The sequence below is a fragment of the Pinus tabuliformis genome, chromosome 4_2 (assembly GCF_031772625.1).
Source record: "Pinus tabuliformis cultivar Carrire ecotype Pingquan chromosome 4_2, CPIR1, whole genome shotgun sequence".
Classification (NCBI taxonomy): Eukaryota; Viridiplantae; Streptophyta; class Pinopsida; order Pinales; family Pinaceae; genus Pinus; species Pinus tabuliformis.
The window spans coordinates 491067573-491092769 of NC_142304.1; the positions used below are offsets into that span (position 1 = coordinate 491067573).

Consider the following 25197-nt stretch of genomic DNA (forward strand, 5'->3'; position numbering starts at 1 on the left):
TTTGTTGTTCTGGATCAGCGAAGCACCTTTCCAAGCATGTCATAAGTCCTCTGCCAACCTCCCCATCCTCATTAAATTTGCTCTTATCATAAAAATGTTGTGGGTTTAAGAAGTACCCAGCAGCATGTAAGGGGGAATGCAATTGCCTATCCCAACGTGCATCTATAATGTCCCAAAGAGGCATATACTTTGTCTCATCATCCCCATATCTTCTTTTGATGGCCTCCTTTGCGAGATCCATCGCCTCATAAATGTAACCCATAGCGGGTTTGTCACCATCAACCATCCTGAAAGTTCAAGCATTCAAATTTAAAGAAATATGAAACATTGTAAATAAAAAGAAGCTTGAAATGAAATTTAAAAAATGAAAAAGTTAAAAGACTAAAAGTACCTGAGAACTCTAACAAGGGACTCCGTCACAGCAATAATCTCTTCAGCATCTTTCCAGAAGCCATCATTAAACACAAGTGCAGCAATTTCGATGCCTTCAGGGGTCTTGGAATGTTTAGATCCCATCCACTCAGGTCCCAAGAACATCCTCTTCAGATTTATCTTTTGCTCAACCACAAATTGCAAAGATATGAAATTTGTTGCAAATCTAGTCACTGCAGGTCGAACAATTTCTTTACTTCAGTGTATTTTCTCATCGTGTTTACGACAATAGTGTGGTTGTATAGGTATTTGGTTATGGATTTTGCCTTCTCCACAACCTCATGTATCCAATGAAGCTTACCAATGTCCTCAAGCATTAAATCTATGCAATGGGCAGCACAAGAGGTCCAAAAAATAGTGGGGTGCCTCATCTCAAAAAGTCTACCAGCAGCCATATAATTCGCTGCATTATCGGTGACAATTTGTACAACATTTTCTTCTCCCACTTCTTGAACGACTTCCTCCATCATTTCACAGATAAGTTGGGCAGTCTTAACCTTATCTGAAGCATCCACTGACTTGAGAAACATTGTGCCTGCGGGACAAGATACAAGGAAATTTATTAAAGTTCTATTTCTCTGATCTGTCCATCCATCACTCATGATGGTGCACCCTGTTTCTACCCATGATGAACGAAACTCAGCTAGCACAAGCATGACATCTTCAACACTCTCTAACAACATATCTGTCCTAAGGCTCTCTGATGTAGGGGCTTTGAACCCTGGACCTGCAACAACAATTGCATCAATCATAGCTTGCCAATAAGGACTTCTGGCACAGTGGAAAGGTATGTCAGAATAGTACCAAAAGTTAGCAATGGCCTTCCTTGCCTGACTATGGATATTTTTTTTCCAACCAGTGCCATCCAAGGTAGGTTGGGAACCAGGTTTTGTGCGGGGAGCAAAAAAGGCGTTTATGTTTCCACCTCCAGTGTTCAAGGAAGGAGTTGAAGGACTAGCATGGCTTTGAGTTTGACTTGGCCTTGGAGGCATGTGTGGAAAACTTGGGAACGACATTGAGGATTCAGCAGATTGAGGTGACATGGGGCTAGTGGCAGAAAAAGTATCAACTCCAACATTTCCTATTTCAGCAGTTTGCTTTGCTCTCTTGGCATTATCCTGCTCTAACATTTCAAGGGCCAAGGCTGCTTGGTGTTTGACATTGTCGTCAACCTTGTCGCAAATACCTATATCATGGCCAGTTATTTGTGCAAGGTGGAACTTGAATCTATAAATGCCTCCACTACATTTTGTTTTGCAAAATTTACAAAGGAGCCTAGGGTCTCCGGGAATCCTGTCACAATAAGCCCAAGCAAAGTCCTTCTCTCTCGGCATTGTTGTTGCTTTGAACTTGTGTTTAATTTGTGGCTTCTGTTAAGATTTGGAGTCCGGCTTCTATTTAATTTGTGGCTCATGTGAAAGACAAGAAAAAATCAAATTTAAAGATCATCCAAAAATTTAAAATATGCTAGAAATTTAAAAAAGTAAATGAAGACAGAGGGACAAAACACTCATATCTGTAACTCTGACTGGGTAGTATGGGTAGAGCATTGGTCATCTGTATATGGATCAAATTCTCATACATTTCACTCCTCTGGTGTGAACCAAGATAGTCATGAAAGAAGCCTTGTAGGCTTGTACAGTATTCAGGTTTTGCTGATAGAAATATGGTCTCTGTTGAAACTTGAATCAGCAGTGTATGGAATCATGGATCTGGTGTTAGGGAGTGTATTTCAATGACATAGCATTCCTCTCAACTTACATACCTCGGACCTGTTTTGTGAAAGCATCCTATTGCAGATTCCAGAGTGGACAATCATCAAACTTTGGACTCTGGAGATACGAGATAGCTCATAGCTCGGAATTACCTGTGATCATTGTTGCAGACTTAATTAAATTACATTCACCTGTAGCTGCTTCAAGCTCAGACTTGGTGCTACTTGGAACAGTCACCTAGGAACAGAATTGTGGCTCAGATTTGTTGGAGGGCTCAGCCCTTGAGGCACAGTTTTAAGCTTGGAGTCCATACCAAAGCCAACTGTCACAGTCATATAAAATTTTGTATAATATGTTCTAAATTAATCTTTTCCAAATTACAGGTTGCTGCAATTTCAACCTCTTCTTGGCATGCCAAAATGAGTGTATATATTTATTTTTTGTACTTGCAAAGTCTTTCCCAATATCTTCTTGATCCAATTCAAACTATTGGCTTTTTTGCCTCGCCATTTTTTTGTCAATTTCAAGCCTAGTAACTTCAAAAGCTCATTTCAGTTAGTCATTGTCATATCAACCGTGACGGCTGTGGGACTCTTTACAGTTTTGCATGGATTGAGAAGGACATTAGAGTCTAGACCATGGCCTTTACAAGGTTGACATTTATGGAGACTCAAATTTAATTTTAATCTTTTTGGCAAGATATTAGCTCCTTGCCAACCAAGACTGATTGACATATTGGACAGAGATATTAGCTCCTTGCCAACCAAGACTGATTGGCTTATTGGACCGGGATATTAACTCCTTGCCAACCAAGACCGATTGACTTATTGAACAGGAGATGGCAGATTGCGAAACATGAATACATTTGAGGATGTCTACAGACAGCATGTTGACAAGATTTGGAATGATGTAACGAACAGGCACACAAAAGAAGCAAAGGAATTGCACAATGAAGTTTGAAGTGCAATGTTTAAAATTGGGAACAGTAAGGAGCTACCGGCAATCCCAGACTATCTTTCAGAGGAAGGCAAGAATTTTGTGAAACTTTGTCTGCAGAGAAATCCTGTAAACCGTCCTATTATAACGTATATCAAATCAAAATGCGATGCAAGCTACCGGTACCCAAGCCTCGGATAGTCGAATAGATGCAATGCTTCTTATTATTAATGCATACCTCACACTTAATCGCCAAACTGTGACCTGAGTTTCACAAGACTCGACAGGGACTGTGCTTCGAATGCGGCTTCGTCGTTCGACAGGGAATGTGCTTCGAAGGCTTCGTCGTTCGAATGCGAGAATGCTATAAACGCAAACGCGGCAATGTTATCACCGTTAAATAGTTAAACAATTCACGGGAATGTTATAAACGCAAACGCGGCAAACCGGAACCGGCGAAAACCCTATTGAATTTGGCGGGACTCGTTAAAATCGGCAGAAATCGCATAAATCGCGAGTCAAACTCACGTTGACCATGAGTTAAACTCGGTCAACGCGAGTTGACTCGCCCAGATTCGAAACGGAACTTTTTGCCGCCGATCCGACTTGCGCTCGCGATTAATCGCCGGAATCGGCGATTCCTGTTTCACTGGTCCACATCTCATGGGCATTGCTCTTTCCTCTCACATGAGGAATGCAATGGTCTTTGATTCCGTCTAGAATCAGCCTCTTACCCTTATTGTTCTTCTTTTTATACTCAGCCAACTGAGTAACATCAGTGGGCACAACAACAGGGTTCTATGCGGTATGCACCATGATATCCCAGACTTCTGCCTCCCCAAAGATACTCTGCATTCTCTCCTTCCAAACGCTGTAATTTATATGCCCATCCAGCCTATCCTCCACCCTCAATCCCAATGACATCCTGCTGTCCTAAAACTGAAAAATAGCACTGCTGTAGTAAAGATAAAACTGCTGTTTATGAAAAAATCAGCTTGCTGGAATTTTCTGAGTGAAAAATCAGCAACTGTAATTTTTCCTTTTGCTGTCCCAAACTGCCCTTCAGCACTCAAGCTCCGATACCATGTAGAAATTTCTGTTTTCCCACCCCGGTTTTCAGTTTCTCCTTATTTCTCCCATGTAGTTAAATGCCCATTCCCATAACCATACATTTAACAGACTGAAAAAAATAAATATTGCTGAAAACATAAATTCTGGAAATTTTTCAGAATGCTGGAAATTGCAGAATTAAAAATCAGCAATCAAAAACAGCCATTAAAACACTGATATTTTTGGTCAACTTGACCCTGGAAAAACCCCCTACAACTCTTGGGGAAAACCAGTTTGAGAGCTCTTCTTTATTTCTGAAAATTGTCTTTTTACAGTGAGAATTATTCAGCAAAAAATCAGCAAACGAATTTACAACTTATCTCCTTTCCCGTGCCTCACAACAATCTGGAAATTACAGCAAACAGGACAGCAATAAATGCTGTACGGCCTCCGTTTTGTGTGCAGAAAAATCAGCAAACTGCTCCTCGATTTTTGTGCAAAAATCTGCCTTTCACTGTGCTGAATGAGCTGTACAAATCTGCTCAACTGCTGCCTTGGAATGTGTGCCAAGCTGCTGTCTCCTTCTCCTCCCTGCTCAGAAATCTCTCTTGCTCTCCTTCTCCCAATCTGCTCATGAAAGAATGAATGACCTTTTTCCTTTTCCTCCTTTAATATAACTCCAAGTGACTTTTGGGGGATCTCTAAACCCAATGGCTGAAATAGATTTAGATCAATGGCTGAGATTAAATACTCATTTAAATCTCACTTTCTATTTTTTAATTCACCCCACTTTAATAAAGACCCACTTAGTCATTTATTTCCAAAGTCACTTTTCCTTTCTAATTTTTCATTGACTTTATAAAAGTCACTTTAAAATTAAACTTAATAACTTTATCACTTAAAGTCACTTTTAAATTAGATTTAACTTTATAAAATTATAGTCACTTTAGGAGAAAAATTAAATTCTTTTGGACACTTTTCCCTAGGCCAAAGATCAAAGCCTAAGGGAACCACCTGTCCTCCGGTACCAAATTTCAACATTAGGCACCTTAGCTATTGATGTCCAATGGACCAGGATGCTTTCCAAAATTGCTTTCAAAAGGATCAATCACCCACCTCTCGACAGCCAACAATTTACCTATAGCGAGATTTCAGCTTCAACATTTTTATATAACCAAAGCCAATCCTCAAAGGAATAAGAGTTGGGTTTCAACATAAAATCAAGATACTTCATCCCTTCATCCAGATGTTTTCGAGGAAAAGAGTGCGATGAATCCAGTTGATTTTGCAAATCTTCTGGAGGAAAATCAAATAGGCGGCAGGATTTGACCATATTGGTTTCCATCCCTGTTGTTGTGCAGTACAGATCAAGAATTTTCTTCAAGGCAACAGTTTCTTGAGAGCACCTTCACCGAACAGAAGAACATCATCAACAAAGAAGAGATGTGAAATAATTTCAGAAGGGGAGACCTTTACACCCTTCAAATTCGTTTTGGATTTGGCATCTCTCATAAGTTTATTTAACCCTTCAAACACCAATAGAAACAACAAAGGAGATAGGGGACAGTCCTGTCTCAAACCTCTAATGGGCGAAATAATTTGAAGGGAGAGCCATTGATAAAAACTGCAAAAGATGTAGTGGATGCTGGAGATACATTCCATTATTCAATTGTTCTTCAGAAATGAAATCACTTAGCATGGGCTTGAGTCTGTTTGCAATCAGTTTGGAGATAATCTTATATATAACATTGCGACATGATATCAGCCTAAAATCCTCAAAAGAATAGGCTTCCGGCTTCTTCAAAATAAGTGCCAAGTTAGTCGAGTTAAAAACACCTAGAATTTTATAGGAACGTTGAGATTCATTAACTACTTTAAGAAGATATTCATTGAGATTCATTAACTACTTTCAGAAGATATTCTTTAATTGGGTCGAAAAACCAAAATTTTTTTTCAACAGTCATGCCATCAGGGCCCAGGCGCAAGACTTTTACCTTTTTGATAGAAAAAAGAGTAGAACGAATTTCTTCCTAGACACCTCTTTTGATAGAAAATTGTTCATTTAGTTTGTAAAGACACAGAAAAATATTTATTAATTTCAAGATCTCTTCAGTGGTGCGTCCTGCAAGCTCTTTAAATAAGTTACTAAATTATGCCTTACCTGTCTCCACCTTCTCCTCAAAAGATGAGATTGAATCCCCATCCATATTCTTAATTTCCCTTATCATGTTCAGGCTTTTCCAATAACTATCAAATTTGTGAAAAAGTTGTGTTCTTGTCTCCCTTAGCGATCCAAATAACTCCACTTTTAAATGCAAAATAGCTTTTTGCTTAGCCAGCAGGTCGTGTCTAAGAGCCAGACAAAAATTTAGAGAAGTCTCATCATCATCAGAAAGTGGACAAGAGCATTTTTCAACCAGATTGGCATTAATCTTTTGCTTTGTTTTCAGCAAAAGAGCTGATATTTTTTGTTGAAAGACTTGGCCCATCCTTTGATCTCCTCAACCCTCCCCAAGTTATCAACAAATTGTTTCATATAAGAATCTTTAGAATCCTCACTAAGATGAATCTAGGAAGAGGAAACCAGGCTTTAGTAATCCTCTTCCACTAGCAACCGAGGTTTAAACTTCATGGTTGAAGGGGGTTTTCATTCCTTTTTTTTTCCATTTTGAAAAGAATCGGAAGATGATCCGAGATTTTCCTCGTTTCCACCCAAGATTTTATGACCGAAGGCCCATCAAATAGCTCTTTGGATATTAGCAAAAGATCCAACCATTTGGCTATATGATCAAATCCCCACCTTCCTTTTGGATCATTCCTCCATGTAGGAACCAACTTCGGATGAGCCAAGTCCACTAGATGCTGATCCACTAGAGCATGATTGAGAAAACCTTCTAGCAGACCCCTTCGAGGATGTGTCCCCCCTAAACTTCTTTAAGGGAGAGGGTGAAATTTAGATCTTCATTTTACATTACATTGGAAATTTGATAGAAAACCCAATGAAACCAGATTCTGCCAATATGGTTTTCTTTCCAAGTAAGGACCATAGCTATTGATAAAGTGAATTGAGGCCATGAAGCCACGGTCCACCAAATCAACCAAAATACCTAAATGAAGGGTTGAAACTTGAAATAGAATTAAATGTTGAAATTTGGTACCGGAGGACAGGTGGTTCCTTTAGGCTTTGATCTTTGGCCTAGGGAAAAGTGTCCAAAAGAATTTAATTTTTCTCCTAAAGTGACTTTATAATTTTATAAAGTTAAATCTAATTTAAAAGTGACTTTAAGTGATAAAGTTACTAAGTTTAATTTTAAAGTGACTTTTATAAAGTCAATGAAAAATTAGAAAGGAAAAGTGACTTTGGAAATAAATGACTAAGTGGGTCTTTATTAAAGTGGGGTGAATTAAAAAATAAAAAGTGAGATTTAAATGAGTATTTAATCTCAGCTTTAGATCTCAATCTATTTCAGCCATTGGATTTAGGGATCACCCAAAAGTCACTTGGATCACCCAAAAGTCACTTGGGGTTAGATTAAAGGAGGAAAAGGAGGAAAAGATCATTCATTCTTTCATGAGCAGATTGAGAGAAGGAGAGCAAGAGAGCAAGGGAGATTTCTGGACAGTGAGCTGCGGAGTTTCAGCAGGGCGGAGTTTCAGCAAGGCTGAGTTTCAACAAGGCTGAGTTTCAGCAAGGCTGAGACAAGTTGTAAAAGTTTGCTTGTTGATTTTTGCTGAATATTTCTCTTACTGTAAAAAGGCATTTTCCAGAAATAAAGAAGAGCTCTCAAACTAGTTTTCCCCAAGAGTTGTAGGGGGTTTTTCCAGGGTCACATTGACCAAAAATCTCAGTGTTTAAATGTGTTTTAATGGCTGTTTATTACTGCTGATTTTTATTTCTGCAATTTCCAGCATTCTGTAAAATTTCCAGAATTTGTGTTTTCAGCAATTTTTTTTTTTTTTTTTCTCCAGCTTGTTAAATGTATGGTTATGGGAAAGGGCATTTAACTATATGGGAGAAATAAGGAGAAACTGAAAACCGGGGTGGGAAATGAGAAATTTCTACATTAAAATTAAAATTGCGACTCCAGGTCATTAAGAGGCCTTTAGATAAACCACCGAATTCCACAAAACAATATGTCTAGTCCTTCAACCAAGACGAGAGAGATTCCTAGGCTTCAATGATGATACATGGTTTATTGAATAAAAATCACATTTGGAGAGTAGGATCTCACAGACATTTGAGGGTCAATATCTTTGGGGCACCCTCAACCGTTCGAGCATTAAAAGAAAGATAGATCATTGATGATATTGCCCACAAGCATTCCACGCTTGAAGGCCCTGATAAATGGTTGACTGTTTGGCACTATGAATTTCTTTTTTGCTTGAAAATGTTTCAATGATAGGTAAGATTTTATACCCACATGAGAACCTTGAGATTTACTGCATGCTAACCCTCCAACCATAGCCCACTTATTCGAGGTCTTTTGTCTTGAGCGAGGATGATACACCGATTTCAAAGGAGATTTGGCCAAGCTACATTTAGACGAAGAGGGAGAACGGGCTTTCGTAGGAGAAGAGTGTTAATTTTTGTAGCATCGGATGTGTTCTAGCCACGATATTTCGTGGAGAGGCTAAAATACATGTATTTTGAGTTTTCCAATACCTAGAAATCGTTTCTGGAAATTCCACCTAGAGATGACTTAATTAGATTTATTAGTCAGTTTTTAATATTTCCTAAGTCTAAACTTAGGAAATATGATTAATTAATCAGAATTAATTAAGTCATGGTGAGAATGTTCTAGAAAAGTACATGGATTGATTTCTAGTTAATCCTAGCCATCGATTAAGATTTAATCGTGGCCATTGATGTTTCAACGGAGGATTATAAGAAGCCAATGGGGCTCGAAGAAGACACACCAAATCAGTTGAGCATTCGATTTTGCTGGGAAATCGATCTCCAGAGTAGCAACATTCAATTGCCGGAGGTGATTCAGTGAGATCGAAGCAATGAGAGAGGGGCAGAGATAGTGAGGTCGGAGGAAGTTTTTCCAGTTCTGGCGAGTACATTGCAGAGAGGCAGCGATTGTCACAAAGAGGTAGCGCAAAGCCCTCTTGGGGAGATTTTTGTTTCGCTGGGGAGAAGGAGAAATTCTGAGCCAGAAGCTGGGCAGAGGGTCTGAAGGCAAAGAGTATCAGTTTCCCAGACAACAGCAGACGAGATAGTGAGAGGAGACGTAGTTCCGAGCTTGTGGGGTGCAATAATTGCGTAGGCTGACGCAATCACTGCACAAAGGGAGCAAGGAGCAACTCAATTCGAGCTGAGGTTAGTGTTCGATCGCTTGTGGAGATAATTTTTTCTCACTAGTTATTATTGCCAGTTATTTCTCTGTTTGGATTGTTAGATTAAGCATCCATAGATTGTACTTAGTTTTCACTACTGAATAATATCAAAACCCTCAGCGATTGCACAGGTTTTCTCGAGTCGGGTTTTTCCCGAGACTTAGTCCAAAAATAACGGTATCAAATTGTGCGTGTACATCTATTTCTTCCAACATTTTTATTTCTTCCACAATATTTTATTTGTGAAGGTTGCAGTGTATTTAATTCGATATTTGTCGTACCACATAACAAGTAAATTGTTAAAATTAATTTAACAATTAGAAGAATTAACATCAGTTGTTGCAATAGGATTCAGGGTTAGCCAAATTTTCACAAAGAGGGCTTTGGGGAAACCTAGCATCCCTCTATTATGTGAGCAGAGGAGCGAATTAAAGAAATATTTACTAGGACTTCAATTTTCCTAGGGAAAGGGGGAGGAAGGAGATAAGGAGATGAACCCACCTAGACTTTTGATGGTTGGGGAACTACTTCTAACAACTTTGGGAGAAGCAAAACCAACATAGGGGAAGTCTTTTTTTCCCGGGAAGAGGTCACAAGTTCAAATCCAAATGGGGGTAGAGTATGTACACCTTTGTATGTTCTAATATTAGCTTCCTGAGGGTTTGTTAGTATCCTATGTTATAGTAACCAAAGCCCAACTTACTCTTTTCATCATTTTGGTCATTTTGTGAAGTTTTGCTATGATCTCTTAGAGATCAAGTTATTAGTATTTTGAGTGAATATAATAACGAATTTGGGGTTTTCATCACTGAGTCGAATCAAGTGGTGTCTTTTCAAGTCAGTTGCAAGGTCAAATCGAATATTTCATCAAATCATCATCATCACAAGTTATTGCTGCACTTTCCCTTTGCGTTGTGCTTTTGCAAATTGGAGGCTTTCTTGTGTCATGATCATTTTTAGGTTCCAAATTTCTCTTCTCTAAGATAATTCACGTTGTATGCTGTTAGTTTCATCTTTAGTAAAATTGAGAAGAACGCCTAGAAAAGCTCACAACCCTCATAAACCTAAATGCGTTGCGCTTTCTTGTTGCGCTATTGTCATAAGTTTGGTAGGAGATGGAAGTTTTTTGTGAAATTTCAGTTTATGGAGGCTCAAGGAGGTTGTTAATACTGTCAGCATCATCAACAAGCTATTTTATTCGTTTAGAGACCCTAGTGCTTAGCCAAACCTATGCAGGTGAAATTTCTCTGTGCTCTGGCGCTGCGCTTTTGTTGTAGATGATGATTTTCAAAGAAGGAAGGTTTGCAGTTTGGTCAAGTGTTTCTTAATAGGTATTTGATGATTTAGGAGTTATTTTCCACCTGTTTGGCACATTTAGAGGTACAGGGGATGATCAAAAGTATACAAATGGTGAATTCGTTGTGCTTTTGAAGTAGCACAACGAATGCGCTACGCTTCCACACAGTGAGCATTTTGACCTTTTAATTCGACTCCAAACCTCATGAAATTGATTCTCATGGTTATGACAAATGTCCTTGAGTGTATTGCAGGTTCAACATTCAAGCATTGATCATCTAATATGAAAAAGAAGCTCACTGCGCTTTTGCTGCAGGGGATTTGCTGCGTTTTTTACTGTTTTAGCAGTTAACTTCAAAATCGGTTTTTGACCAAATGGAGATGAATTTTGAAAAAGTGAAAGAGGTTTTTGTCAAACACGAGCTAAATTACAATAACCTCCTTCAGTTTTGTAACAAGTGTCATAGATTGGAAGATTCGAATGAATCTTTACAACCTATTTTTTAGATTTCATCATTTCCTATTTTAGTCATGATCTTTGGGTGCATATTTTGAGGATCTAGAGAAGAATTTCGAAACTGAGAGAGGTTTCTCTCAAGCACAAGCTCATCAACAAAAACCTCCTTCGGTTTTGTAACAACTATCATGATTCAAGAGATATGATCTAATATTTGACCCCTATTTCCAGAAATTCGGTCCCTATTTCCTAGTAGGCAGTTTCTAAATCTAATGTAACTGACTCTATCTTTGGGGAAATGGTTGAGCTCGACCCCCTAAGTCCAAGGATGAGCTAATTGTATATATTTCATGAGTTTTAGTGTGCAAAGGGTTGGTTGGTTGACCATGGTTAGAGAAAGAAAACCCTGTGCATTGTACTTTTCCATTTTAAAATTTTCAGTGAATGATCAAGACCGAGGTCTATTTTCTCAGGGATTCATGTGTCAGTTTTTGATGGTGATGTGTTCTCTTGTGTTGTAAGTTTCTATCTTGTTACAATCATGCTTGAATGTTAGGTCTTCATGTTTAATTAAGCAGAATTTGTTTCAGAATTCACTTTTTAAGCGCTATGTTTTTTAAAGCTGAGAGGTTTTCGAATTTGGAGCTCCCGCGCGACCGCCTAGACTGGTTCTGCGCCTTCCAGGCCCCGCCTGGCAGCTCCGCTGCTGGGTTTGTCTTCTCTGCACCCCCCCTGGGCTTCCCTCCGCCTTCCGGTTTTCCTCGGGCCTCCTGCCCGGCCCCAGCTCTGGGGCCCCTCCCTTCAGCTTTCGTTCTCTTCCTGGCTCGTCTGCGTTCTGGCTCTCCTTCGCATCAATGGCTGGGACTGATCCATCGTCCCCAGACCTGGAAGACTATGAGAAATTGTTCGCATCTCTTATCCCTGAGAATGCCTCAACAAGAATCTGCCCATCTGCGTCAAAGTTCGTCAAGAAACTTGATGAAATCCCTGAAGTATCTCTTCCTCCTACCCTCCCGAGGAAGGCAGCAATCGCTTTAGCTGAGAGAGGCCTCGTAGGCCAGTTCACTGGCCTCTGGCCTTCGCCCAGAGCAGTCCAAAAATGGGTGGAACGCAACTGGAATGCGATAATACAAGGAAAAATAGCTATCAGATTCTGTGGAAGGGGCTTCTACACCTTTCTGTTCGAATCAAAAGAGGACAGGAACCTTATCTTTAGAAATGGCCCCTATTTCATGGATTCAAGAGGCCTCTATCTGAACAGATGGTCTCCCGACTTCGATCCGGAAATGGACATCCCAAATGCTGTCCCGGTTTGGGTCCGTCTTCCCATCTGCCGCTCCACTGCTGGGGAGATGAATCAGTAAAGGCTATTGGGAACGCAGTCGGCAAATACATTGATAGATCTGAGCCAAAGGAGAATATGCACGCTTGTGCAAGGATTTGCGTAGAAGTCGATCTCGGGAAAGGCCTGCCGGAAGCCATCAAGATCAAAGTAGATCAATGGACACACATCCAACAGCTAGACTACGAGCAGCTACCCTTCAAATGTAAGGTATGTCACGAATATGGACATTTCGCAAATAGATGTAGCAAGTTAAAAATAAATGAGTCTAATGGAAATGCTGAAACCTCCGAAGGCTCTTGGGAGCAAGTAAAAAAGAAAAAATCTACCCCCTTGCAAGGCCCTAGCGCCAAGCCTCTTCCGGAAACCCTAAATGCTCCTCCTCCTCCCCCTTCCAGTTCAGTGCCTCCCTTTCCCTCATCCTCCAACCCTTTTGAATCCCTGTCGGTTGAAGATCCCATATCCCCCCCTGCATCTCCTCGAGTCACTGCCCTCGCAGTGATCCCCTCCCCCTCGCTGCCCCCGTCCTCTCCCCCCCAACCATTGAGCGAATCCTTACCAGAAACAAATTGAAAGAAGCTAGCCTCTCCTCTGATCCTCCGAGAAAAGCAAGCAGGAAGTCGAACAAAGAAATTAGAGACGAAACAACAGCGAAAGAAATGGCCACTGGAACTCAGCGATCGATGGACACATACCTGGACAAACAAAAAGGAAGTGGGGAAAAGACAAAGGCGAGGAGCGGGACTCACCCAAAAATTGGTAAATGATGATTTTGGTCTCTTGGAATTGTAGGGGGATGGGCTCCTCCCTAAAAGCAAATGCAGTCCGGGATTTAATCAATCAAGAGCAGCAAGACCTCCTCCTCATCCAGGAGACCAAAATATCTGAACAAGACTCCCAAAATCATATCAAAAGATACAAAAGTTTCACAGGTACAACAATAGGTGCAGCAGGTGCCTCAGGAGGTATAGGAACTCTATGGAACAAGAACAAATGGGATCTCACCAATCAAAATTCTTGCAATTGGTGGGTAAGAACAGACCTTAAAAACAAAGTCTCAAAAGAAGATTACACTATCTACAACATCTACGCCCCGAACCACTACAGGGATAAAGCTCTTTGCTGGGATTCAATAACTTCAGATTTGCAGTCCGCTCAAGATAGGAACATTTTCTTGGGTGGAGATCTGAATCTAATAAGGAACATTGAGGAAAAACTAGGTGGGAACTTCCTCGCGGACCCTTCAAGAGATTCTCTGGAAGCAATAATTCAAACTCACAACCTTATTGATATTCCTCCTTACAACGGGAAATTTACATGGAGCAACAAAAGAGCTGGCATCCACAACATTAAAGAGAGACTAGACAGAATCCTTGTACATGAAAGAATTGTCGCAGGCTTTTCCTCAATCAAAAACAAAATTATCCATGCCTCTGCCTCAGACCATAAGCCCGTGGTCATGATTCTGGACAAGGGAAGAAATCTGGGGCCTCTCCCCTTCAAATACAACAAATCCTGGGACTCTAAAGACGACTTCCGCAAACTTATCAAAGATCAGTGGGCTAAGGAAGTCATTGGTTTGCCCCACTACATTTGGGAAACAAAATTAAAGTCTCTAAGAACAGCCATAAAACAGTGGGCAAGAGCAAACGCAGCAATGGAAAACAAAAAAAGAGTAGATCTTCATAAGCAGTTGGATCAATGGAACCAGGAAAAAGAGAACATCCAATACACAAAGGAAGACCAAACCCAAGAAAATGAAATGTACAGGGAACTTTACAGGCAAAATAGAGTGGAGGAAGAAGAACAACGTCAGAAATCAAGGTGTCTCTGGCTCAAAGTTGGAGATAAAAACACCTCCTCCTTCCACAATAACATAAAGCTTAGACGTGCCAGAAACCAAATCGACAAAATTGTGGCAGAGGGGAAAGAGATCAGCGATCAAGAGGGAATCAAAGAGGCAGCGCATAGACATTTTCAATCTCTATTATCAGCAGTCCCACAGACTTCGAACAACATGGATTTCCTTAGATCAGTCGAGAGTAAAATTTCTGATCTGCAAAACAGAGAATTGGACTAGGATGTATTAGAAGAGGAGATCAGGTTGGCGGCCTTCAGCATGCAGTCGGACAAGGCCCCGGGACCCGACGGTTTCACTGTAGCCTTCTACAAAAATCATTGGGACACAATAAAAAAAGACTATGTCAAGATGGTAAAAGATGTTTTCAAAAAATACAAGATGGGGGAAAATACTAAATCCTCACACCTTGCCCTCATCCCCAAGGACCTTAATCCCCTCTCCTTCGACCGTTTTAGACCTATTTCTCTATGCAATGTCTCTTACAAGATAGTCACTAAAATCCTAGCCATCAGGCTTAAAAAGCTCCTCCCCTATCTTATTTCAGAGAACCAAGGCGGATTTGTCCCTCATAGACAAATCACGGACGACGTCATTTTGATACAAGAAGCAATTCACAGTAGCATCAACAGGAAAGAAAGAGGCATGATCATCAAATTAGACATGGCAAATGCCTTCGATAGGGTTGACCATCACTTCCTGACAGACGTCCTCAGAGAATTCGGGATCTCCAACAAATTCATAAGCATCATCATGGAGTGCATCTCTAACCCCTGGACCGCCCCTCTGATCAATGGCCGACCTAGCAGCTACTTCAGAAGCTCTAGGGGACTGAGGCAAGGCTGCCCCCTCTCTCCATTCTTATACATCATAATGGCGGAAACCTTGAGCATCCATTTGGAAAAACTTCGCAAGCAAAAGGAGATCACAGGGATCAGTATAGAGAGAGGGATTAAAGAAATCAATCATTCGCTCTTTGCGGATGACACCCTTCTAATCGGGGGAGCCTCAAGTTTGATGGAAAAAAGATTCAAGAAAACTCTGGACTCATTCCTGGCAGCTTCAGGGGGAAAGCTAAACAATAAAAAATGTAAGATATACACCTGGAATGTCCCTTTTCAAATCATGCAAAGAATCTCCTCGATTCTGGACATCCCAGTGCAAAGAAATTGGAGCTACTTCTCATATTTGGGTCTGCCCTTAGCAAAAGAAATAGTCAAGTCCGAAATTTGGGTAAAGCACATAGAAAAAATGAGAGGACTTCTTCAAAGCTGGGGCTGTCTTGGCTAAATTTGGCTGGCAGAACTATCCTCATTAAGGCTATTCTATCCACCCTTCCCATTTATCAATATGCAGTAACCTTGGCTCCCGCCAGCACCCACAAGCACATGGAACTAATTATGAGAAGCTTCCTCTGGCAGGGAGGGAAGCAAGATTCAAAAAAATTCAGCCTAGTCAGATGGGACCAAGTTATCCTTCCCTTTGAAAAGGGGGCGTAGCCATCAAAATCCCAAGTCTCTCCAATAAAGCTATGGGATTCAAACTGATATGGAGAATGCTTATAGGAAAGGGCTCCTGGTGGGTGGAGGTTATGAAAAGAAAATATCTCAACGGGTCGAATTCTAATGTCCTCTCTGAACCAATTGTTGAAAGACCGTGCACTCCTGTCTGGAAACTCATCAAAAAAGTCCTCCCTCAATTCAGAAACCACATCTCAAAAGTGCCTGGCAATGGTAAAGAAATAAATATTTGGACAGACAGAATCATGGGAGTAAAGCCAAGAAACCTACTCCAGAATTTCAGCACCCTGCAAACTTGGATGGAAGCAAAAAATTTGAACTCTCTATATGACATTTCCCCATGGGAACAAAATAGTTGGCTTGATTGGAAGGACCTCCCACTTCCAAATGATCTCAGGGATCAATGGATAGACCTTAAGACCTCTCTCTCAGGATCTGCCCCCACAAACAAAGCGGCTGATGACAGTTTCATATGGGACCCTAGCGGAGGGAACTTCACAGTTAAAGAGGGGTACAAACTTCTTCAGGCAAGCACAGCAACAGGTAAATGGAACCTTTGTACAACAGTGTGGAAACTAGAGTGCTTGCCAAAGATCAAGTTTTTTAACTGGACCCTTCTCAAAGGCAAGATCCTCACCGCTGAGAATCTTAAAAAAAGAGGTATACCTGGTCCCTCAATCTGCTGCCTATGCCGTGCTGAGGAGGAAAGCAGCCAACACCTCTTCTTCGATTGTCCTTATGCTCAAAGCTGCTGGAATCAGCTCATCAGTCCTTTGAAAATAAGAGAGACCTTCGACCAGCTTCCCTCTTTACACAAAAATTGGGAGAAATGCTACCCTTATCCTAAGAAAAACAAGGCCCCTATCATTCGCCTGTGGAAATGCATTCCCTCAACGCTCAGCTGGCAAATCTAGCTCACCAGGAACAATTGTATCTTCAACAACCAGAAGCCAAACCCAGCTCGCACCTTGGCAAAAACTATGGCTCTTGTCTCTGATACAATAAGCGCCAACTCCGTCTCTCAACCAGATCGATCCAGCTGGCACAAAGATGAGAATGACTGGTTCAACAAATTCTGTCTAAGTTACGACAAAAACAAGCAACCCCACTTCAAAGCAGACAAGAGAAGGAACAACTGGAAACTTAGGGGTACCAAGGAGGACATAAGTCAATGGATTCTAGCACAAAAGCGAACCACTCTTCAGTTTGATGGAGCCTCCAAAAACAATCCGGGGAAAGCTGGGGCAGGGGGAATTATAAAGGATCAGCATGGCAAAACTCTTATAACATATGAATGGGGCCTGGGTCAAATGTCAAACAACATGGCCGAGGCTTACAACCTCCTCTTAGGCACAAGCATTCTGAAACAGATGAGAGTTCAGAACCCAATCATCCTGGGAGATTCGGCAATTGTAATTGTTGCTATGGCTACAGGGGGAGAGTTCAAAAAAGCGGCTCTCAGCAATATAAAACTAAGGATCATGGACAACATCAGTCATACGGGGGATACCACCTTCAAGCACGTCCTGAGGGACAATAATACAGAAGCTGACTCATTCGCCAACAGGGCAACCAACAGACCCATTGGACAAGTCAGAGAAAACGATACCACTTATGATAAGCCAATCCCGTAGCTTGATCCACCATTCTGCAAACTCTCTGAATATCGGTCACCTCAGTAATCATACTATTCTTCCTGCTCTCTATCCTAAGCTTGTCAAGCCGCCCGCAGTCTTCACCCTCTCTGACACCGACCCCCTCCTCACCTTGAATGATGCAAAAGAAATCTCTGCTGCCAAAATGAACAGGTACGGGTCCAAGATATTTCAGAATCCCCGTGACATCTCTCATCAAAATCTTCACCGACTGCATAAAAAATCCAAGGCCTGATCTCAAGACCAGCCAAATCCTTGCGTATCACACGACAGACTTGGTCGATCAGCCTCTCAACCTGCTTTATATTCTTCAGAGATCCTCATTCTTCGCTCAGCTCAGAGCTACAACTCCTCAATTTCAAAAGCGCAAAGGATCGACTCATCTCAGAAAGTTTCTGGAGCTCCTCAGTATCAGATGGTGCATTACGTTCAGCTTCGACAGGAGGCTGCCTTCAACCGATTACAGTGGTAAATATCGTGTTCTTAAGGTTTTGTTATGTTTTCTTGCTAACCATAGCACTGTTTGCTTGAACCAGCGCCCTCTTCCTACAACGTTCTCCTCCCTTCCGGTTTCATCCGCCCCTCTGCTCTATACTCCTCTTTTCATTTCCCTCCTCGCTGCTTTCGATCCCTCTCAGACCTGCGCTCACTGCCAGTTCTCCCCTTCATCTTTTCCCCTTCCCCCCTCTCCCTTCTTCTCCCCCTGTTTCTCCCCTCTGTATCATCTCCTTCAAGCTCCCCCCAAGAGAGGTTCTGAAATGGCCGAGAATCCAGCAGACCGTGATCCAGCTGAGAACCCCCTGGAGCGAGTAATCACCAGCAGTAGCAGTAATCACCTTGTGCAAAGCTCACTGTTTCATGATAGCAAGATTCCTAAAGCACTTTAACGACTTCAAGGAGGAATTCCAAGCTGATAGTAAATCAAAAAGAAAAAAGCTGGAGAAACAGAAAGCGGAGATCGAAGGTCTCAAAGAAAAATGCAACCCTATGGAAGAAGCCATTGCTCACATCAAATCAATAACTCAGAGCATGCAAGCAGAGGCCTTGACAAGCGCCAGTGAAAAAAAGGAGCCTTAGCGCGATGATTCTGTCAACCAGCAACTGTAACTTGATCTATGTCTTGTAAATTTTGTTTTCTAGTAGGCCTGTTTGTACGGCAATATAGCCGTTATCTTTTTCAAACTGCATTTCACAAGTCCACCATCAAGGATCAAGGGTCTGCGTACCCATTTTGGATCCTCCCCTCTCTGCTCCCTCTATCTTATGTAACAAGACTTGTTCCTTGAAGTTTTATAATACATAAGTAACCGATCGTGTTAAAAAAAAAGTGCTATGTTTTTTTGTATTATAAAACTTCAAGGAACAAGTCCTGTTACATAAGATGAAAAGAACAGTGAGGGGAGGATCCAAAATGGGTACGCAGACCCTTGATCCTTGTCAGTGGACTTGTGGATTGCGATTTGAAAAAGATAACGGCTATATTGCCGTACAAACAGGCCTACTAGAAAGCAAAATTTACAAGACATAGAACAAGTTACAGTTGCTGGTTGACAGAATCATCGGGCTGAGGCTCCTTTTTTTGCTGACCTTTGTCGAGGCCTCTGCATGCATGCTTTGAGTCATTGCTTTTATGTGAGCAATAGCTTCTTCCAGGTGGTTGCATTTTTCTTTGAGACCTTCGATCTCCGCTTTCTGTTTCTCCAGCTTTTTTCTTTTTGATTTACTGTCAGCTTGGAATTCCTCCTTAAGGTCGTTGAAGTGTTTTACGAATCTGGCGATCATGAAACAGTGTGCTTTACACAAAGTGCAGCTACTGTTGGTGATTACTCGCTCCAGAGGGTTCTCAGCTGGTTCGCGGTCTGCTGGATTCTCGGCCATTTCGGATCCTCTCTTGGAGGGAGCTTGAAGAAGATGGAGCAGAGGGGAGAAACGGGGGGAGCAGAAGGGAGAGGGGAGAAGGGGAAGGGATGAAGGGGAGAACTGGCGGTGAGCGCGGGCCTGAAAAAGGAAGGGCAGGCCGCTAACAGCGAGGAGAAAGATGAAAAGAATAGGATAGAACAGAGGGGAGGATGAGACCGGGGAGGAGGAGAACGCTGGAGGGAGAGGGCGCTGGGTCAAGCAAACAGAGCGACAGTTAGCGAGAAAGCATAAAAAGACACTAAAAACACGACGATTACCACTGGAATCGGATGGAGACAGCTTCCTTTCGAAGCTAGTCGCAGGGCCCAATCTGAAACTGAGGAGCACCGGGAACTTTCTGTAATGAGTCGAACCTTTACGCTTTTGGAATTGAGGAGCTGAAGCTCTGAGCTGAATGAGGAATGAGGATCCCTGGAGAATATAAAGCCGGTCGAAAGACTAATCGTCCAAATCTGATGTGTGATACGCAAGGATTTTGCTGGTCTTGTGATCATGCCTTGGATTTTTTATGCAGTGGGTGAAGATTTTGATGAGACTGACGCCTAACTTATGCTTGGAGATGTCACGTGGACTCTGAGTGAGCTTGGACCCATACCTGTTCATTTTGACAGTGGGGATTTCCTTTGCGGCCTTCAAGATGAGGAGGGTGCTAGTGTCAGAAGGGGTGAAGACTGCGGGCGGCTTGTCAATTTTGGGAGAAAGAGCGGGCAGGATAATATGATTGCTGAGGTGACCGAAATTAAGAGAAATTGCAGTATGGTGGATCGAGTTACGGGATTGGCTTATCATAAGTAATGTCATTTTCTCTAACCTGTCCAATGGATCTATTAGTTGCCCTGTTGGCGAATGAGTTAGCTTCAGTGTTATTATCCCTCGGACGTGTTTAAAAGTGGTATCCCCCATATGACTGATGTTGTTCATGATCCTTAGTTTGATATTGCTGAGAGCCGTTTTTTTGAATTCTCCCCCTGTAGCCAGAGCAGCAATTATAATTGCCGAATCACCCAGGATGATTGGGTTCTGAACTTGCATCTGCTTCAGAATGCTTGTGCCTAAAAGTAAGCTGTAAGCCTCGGCCATGTTATTTGACATTTGTCCCAGGCTCCATTCGTAGGTTATGAGAGTTTTGCCATTCTGATCTTTTATAATTCCCCTTGCCCCTACTTTCCCCGGATTGTTTTTTGAGGCTCCATCAAACTGGAGGGTGGTTCGCTTTTGTACTAGAATCCATTGATTTATGTCTTCCTTGGTGCCCCGAAGTTTCCAAGTGTTCCTCCTCTTGTTTGCTTTGAAGCGGGGTTGCTTGTTTTTGTCATAACTTAGGCAGATTTTATTGAACCAGTCTTCCTCATCTTTTTGCCAGCTGGATCGATCGGGTTGAGAGACAGAGTTGGCGCTTATTATATCAGAGACAAGGGCCATAGTTTTTGCCAAGGTGCGCGCTGGGTTTGGCTTCTGATTGTTGAAGATGCAATTGTTCCTGGTGAGCCAGATTTGCCAGCTAAGCGTTGGAGGAATGCATTTCCACAAGCGGATGATGATGGCCTTGTTTTTCTTAGGATAAGGGTAGCATTTCTCCTAGTTTTTGTGTAAAGTAGGAAGCTGATCGAAGGTCTCTCTTATTTTCAATGGACTGATAAGCTGTTTCCAACAATTTAAAAAGAGGTGATGACTGCTTTCTTCCTCAGCATGGCAAAGACAGCAGATTGAGGGACCAAGGATGCCTCTTTTTTTAAGATTCTCGGCTGTGAGGATCTTGCCTCTGAGAAGAGTCCAGTTGAAGAACTTGATCTTTGGAAGGCATTCTGATTTCCACACTGCTGTACAGAGATTCCAATTACCTGGAGCGGAGCTTGCCTGTAGAAGTTTGTACCCGTCTTTAACTGTGAAGTTTCCTCCGCTAGGGTCCCATATGAACCTGTCGCAAGCCTCTTTGTTTATGGGAGCTGATCTTGAGAGAGAGATCTTAAGGTCTGCCCATTGATCCCTGAGGTTGTTTGGAAGAGGGAGGTCCTTCCAATCAAGCCAACTATTATGATCCCATAGGGAGATGTCATAAAGAGAGTTCAAATTTTTTGTTTCCATCCAAGTTTGCAGGGTGCTGAACTGCTGAAGTAGATTTCTTGGCTTTACACCCATGATTCTGCCTGTCCAAATATTTATTTCTTTTCCATTGCCCGACGATTTTGAGATGTTGTTTCTGAATTGAGGGAGAACTTTTTTGATGAGTTTCCAGACTGAGGTGCAAGGTCTTTCTACGATTGCTTCAGAGAGGACATTAGAATTCGGCCCGTTGAGGTATTTTCTTTTCATAACCTCCACCCACCAGGAGCCTTTTCCTATGAGCATTCTCTAGATCAGTTTGAATCCCATAGCTTTGTTAGAGAGACTTGGAATTTTGATGGCTAGGCCCCCTTTTTCGAAGGGGAGGATAACTTGGTCCCATCTGACTAGGTTGAATTTTTTCGAGTCTTGCTTCCCTCCCTGCCAGAGGAAACTTCTCATAATTAATTCCATGTGCTTGTGGGCGCTGGCGGGTGCCAAGGTTACTGCATATTGATAAATGGGAAGGGCGGAGAGGATAGCCTTAATGAGGGTAGTTCTGCCAGCCAAATTTAGCCAGGACAGCCCCCAGCTTTGGAGAAGTCCTCTCATTTTTTCTATGTGCTTTACCCAAATTTCAGACTTGACTATTTCTTTTGCTAAGGGCAGACCCAAATATGAGAAGTGGCTCCAATTCCTTTGCACTGGGATGTCCAGAATCAAGGAGATTCTTTGCATGATTTGAAGAGGAACATTTCAAGTGTATATCTTACATTTTTTATTGTTTAGCATTCCCCCTGATGCTGCCAGGAATGAGTCCAGAGTTTTCTTGAATATTTTTCCCATTAAGCTTGAGGCTCCCCCAATTAAAAGGGTGTCATCCGCAAAGAGTGAATGATTGATTTCTTTGATCCCTCTCTCTATGCTAATCCCTGTGATCTCCTTTTGCTTACGAAGTTTTTCCAAGTGGATGCTCAAGGTTTCAACCATAATGATATATAAGAAGGGAGAGAGGGGGCAGCCTTGCCTCAGTCCCCTAGAGCTTCTGAAGTAGCTGCTGGGTCTGCCATTGATGAGGGGGGCGGTCCAAGGGTTAGAGATGCACTCCATGATGATGCTTATGAATTTGTTGGAGATCCCGAATTTTCTGAGGACGTCTGCCAGGAAGTGATGGTCAACCCTGTCGAAGGCGTTTGCCATGTCCAATTTAATGATCATGCCTCTTTCTTTTCTGTTGATGCTACTGTGAATTGCTTCTTGTATCAAAATGACGTTGTCCGTAATTTGTCTGTGAGGGACAAATCCGCCTTGATTCTCTGATATAAGATAGGGAAGGAGCTTTTTAAGCCTGTTGGCCAGAATTTTAGTGACTATCTTGTAAGAGACGTTGCATAGAGAAATAGGTCTAAAATGGTCAAAGGGGAGGGGATTGAGGTCCTTGGGGATAAGAGCAAGGTGGGAGGATTTAGTGTTTTCCCCCATCTTGTATTTTTTAAAAACATTTTTTACCATCCTGACATAGTCTTTTTTTATTGTGTCCCAGTGATTCCTGTAGAAGGCGACAGTGAAACCGTCGGGTCCCGGAGCCTTGTCCGGCTGCATGCTGAAGGTCGCCAACCTGATCTCCTCCTTTGAGACATCCTGGTCCAATTCTCTGTTTTGCAGATCAGAAATTTTGCTCTCGACTGGTCTGAGGAAATCCGTGCTGTCCGAAGTCTGAGGGACTGCTGATAATAATGATTTGAAATGTCTGTGCGCTGCCTCTTTGATTTCCTCTTGATCGCTGATCTCTTTCCCCTCTGCCACGATTTTGTCGATTTGATTTTCGGCACGTCTGATCTTTATGTTATTGTGAAAGGAGGAGGTGTTTTTATCTCCAGCTTTGAGCGAAAGACACCTTGATTTCTGTCTTTGTTCTTCTTCCTCCACTCTATTTTGCCTGTAAAGTTCCCTGTACATTTCATTTTCCTGGGTTTGGTCTTCCTTTGTGGATTGTTTATTCTCTTTCTCCTGGTTCCACTGTTCCATCTGCCTATGAAGATCTGATCTTTTTTTGTTTTCCATTGCTGTGTTTGCTCTTGCCCACTGTTTTATGACTGTTCTTAAGGACTTTAATTTTGTTTCCCAAATGTAGTGGGGCGAACCAATGACTTCCTTCGCCCACTGATCTTTGATAAGTTTACGAAAGTCGTCCTTAGAGTCCCAGGATTTGTTGTATTTGAAGGGGAGAGGCCCCAGATTTCTTCCCTTGTCAAGGATCAGGACCACGGGCTTATGGTCTGAGGCTGAGGCATGGACAATTTTGTTTTTGACTGAGGAGAAGCCTGAGACAATTCTTTCATGTATTAGGATTCTGTCTAGTCTCTCTTTAATGTTGTGGATGCCAGCTCTCTTGTTGCTCCATGTGAATTTCCCGTTATAAGGGGGGATATCAATAAGGTTGTGGGTTTGAATTATTGCTTCCAGAGAGTCTCTTGAGGGGTCAGCGAGGAAGTTCCCACCTATTTTTTCCTCGATGTTCCTTATTAGGTTTAGATCTCCACCCAAAAAAATGTTCCTATCTTGAGCGGACTGCAAATCTGAGTTTATTGAGTCCCAACAAAGAGCTTTATCCCTGTAGTGGTTCGGGGCGTAGATGTTGTAGATAGTGTAATCTTCTTTTGAGACTCTATTTTTAAGGTCTGTTCTTACCCACCAATTGCAAGAATTTTGGTTGGTGAGGTCCCATTTGTTCTTGTTCCAAAGAGTTCCTATGCCTCCTGAGGCACCTGCTGCATCTATTGCTATACCTGTAAAACTTTTGTATCTTTTGATGAGATTTTGGAAGCCTTGTTCAGATATTTTGGTCTCCTGGATGAGGAAGTGGTCTGGCTGCTCTTGATTGATTAAATCCCGGACTGCATTTGATTTTAGGGAGGAGCCCAATCCCCTGCAATTCCAAGAGACCAATATCATCATTTACTGATTTTTGGGTGAGCCCCGCTCCTCTCCTTTGTCTTTTCCCCACTTCCTTTTTGTTTGTCCAGGTATGAATCCATCGGTTGCTGAGTTCCAGTGACCATTTCTTTCGCTGATGTTTCATCTCTAATTTCTTTGTTCGTCTTCCTGCCTGCTTTTCTCGGAGGATCAGAAGAGAGACTAGCTTCTTTCAATTTGTTTCTGGTGAGGATTCGATCAATGGTTGGAGGGGGAGAGGACGGAGGCAGCGAGGGCGAGGGGATGACTGCAAGGGCAGTGGCTCGGGGAGATGGAGGGGGTGAAAGGGGTTCTTCAACTGACAGGGATTCAAAAGGGTTGGAGGATGAGGGGAAGGGTGGGGCTGAACTGGAAGGGGGAGGAGGAGGGGCATTTAGGGTTTCCGGAGGAGGCTTGGAACTAGGACCTTGCAAAGGGATTGATTTCTTCTTTTTTACTTGCTCCCAGGAGCCTTCGGAGGTTTCAACATTTCCATTAGACTCATTTATTTTTAACTTACTACATCTATTTGCAAAATGTCCATATTCGTGACATACCTTACATTTGAAAGGTAGCTGCTCGTAGTCTAGCTGTTGGATGTGTGTCGATTGGTCTACTTTGATCTTGATGGCTTCCGGCAGGCCTTTCCCTAGATCGACTTCAACGCAGATCCTTGCA

The 25197-nt window shown here is 42.2% G+C and overlaps 2 protein-coding genes across 8 annotated transcripts in view; both read left to right on the forward strand.

Moving 5' to 3' along the window:
- LOC149170112 (uncharacterized) overlaps positions 1-25197 on the forward strand; it is a 120732-nt gene that overhangs the window by 15755 nt on the left and 79780 nt on the right. The window lies entirely within an intron of this gene.
- LOC149170113 (uncharacterized) lies at positions 13365-14648 on the forward strand. The gene has a single exon (XM_089425449.1). The coding sequence runs from the start codon at positions 13365-13367 to the stop codon at positions 14646-14648; it is 1284 nt and encodes a 427-aa protein (XP_089281575.1).

Coding starts and splice junctions, on each gene's coding strand:
- LOC149170113 (XM_089425449.1), top strand. CDS start 13,365: ATGGGCTCCTCCCTAAAAGCAAATGCAGTCCGGGATTTAATCAATCAA.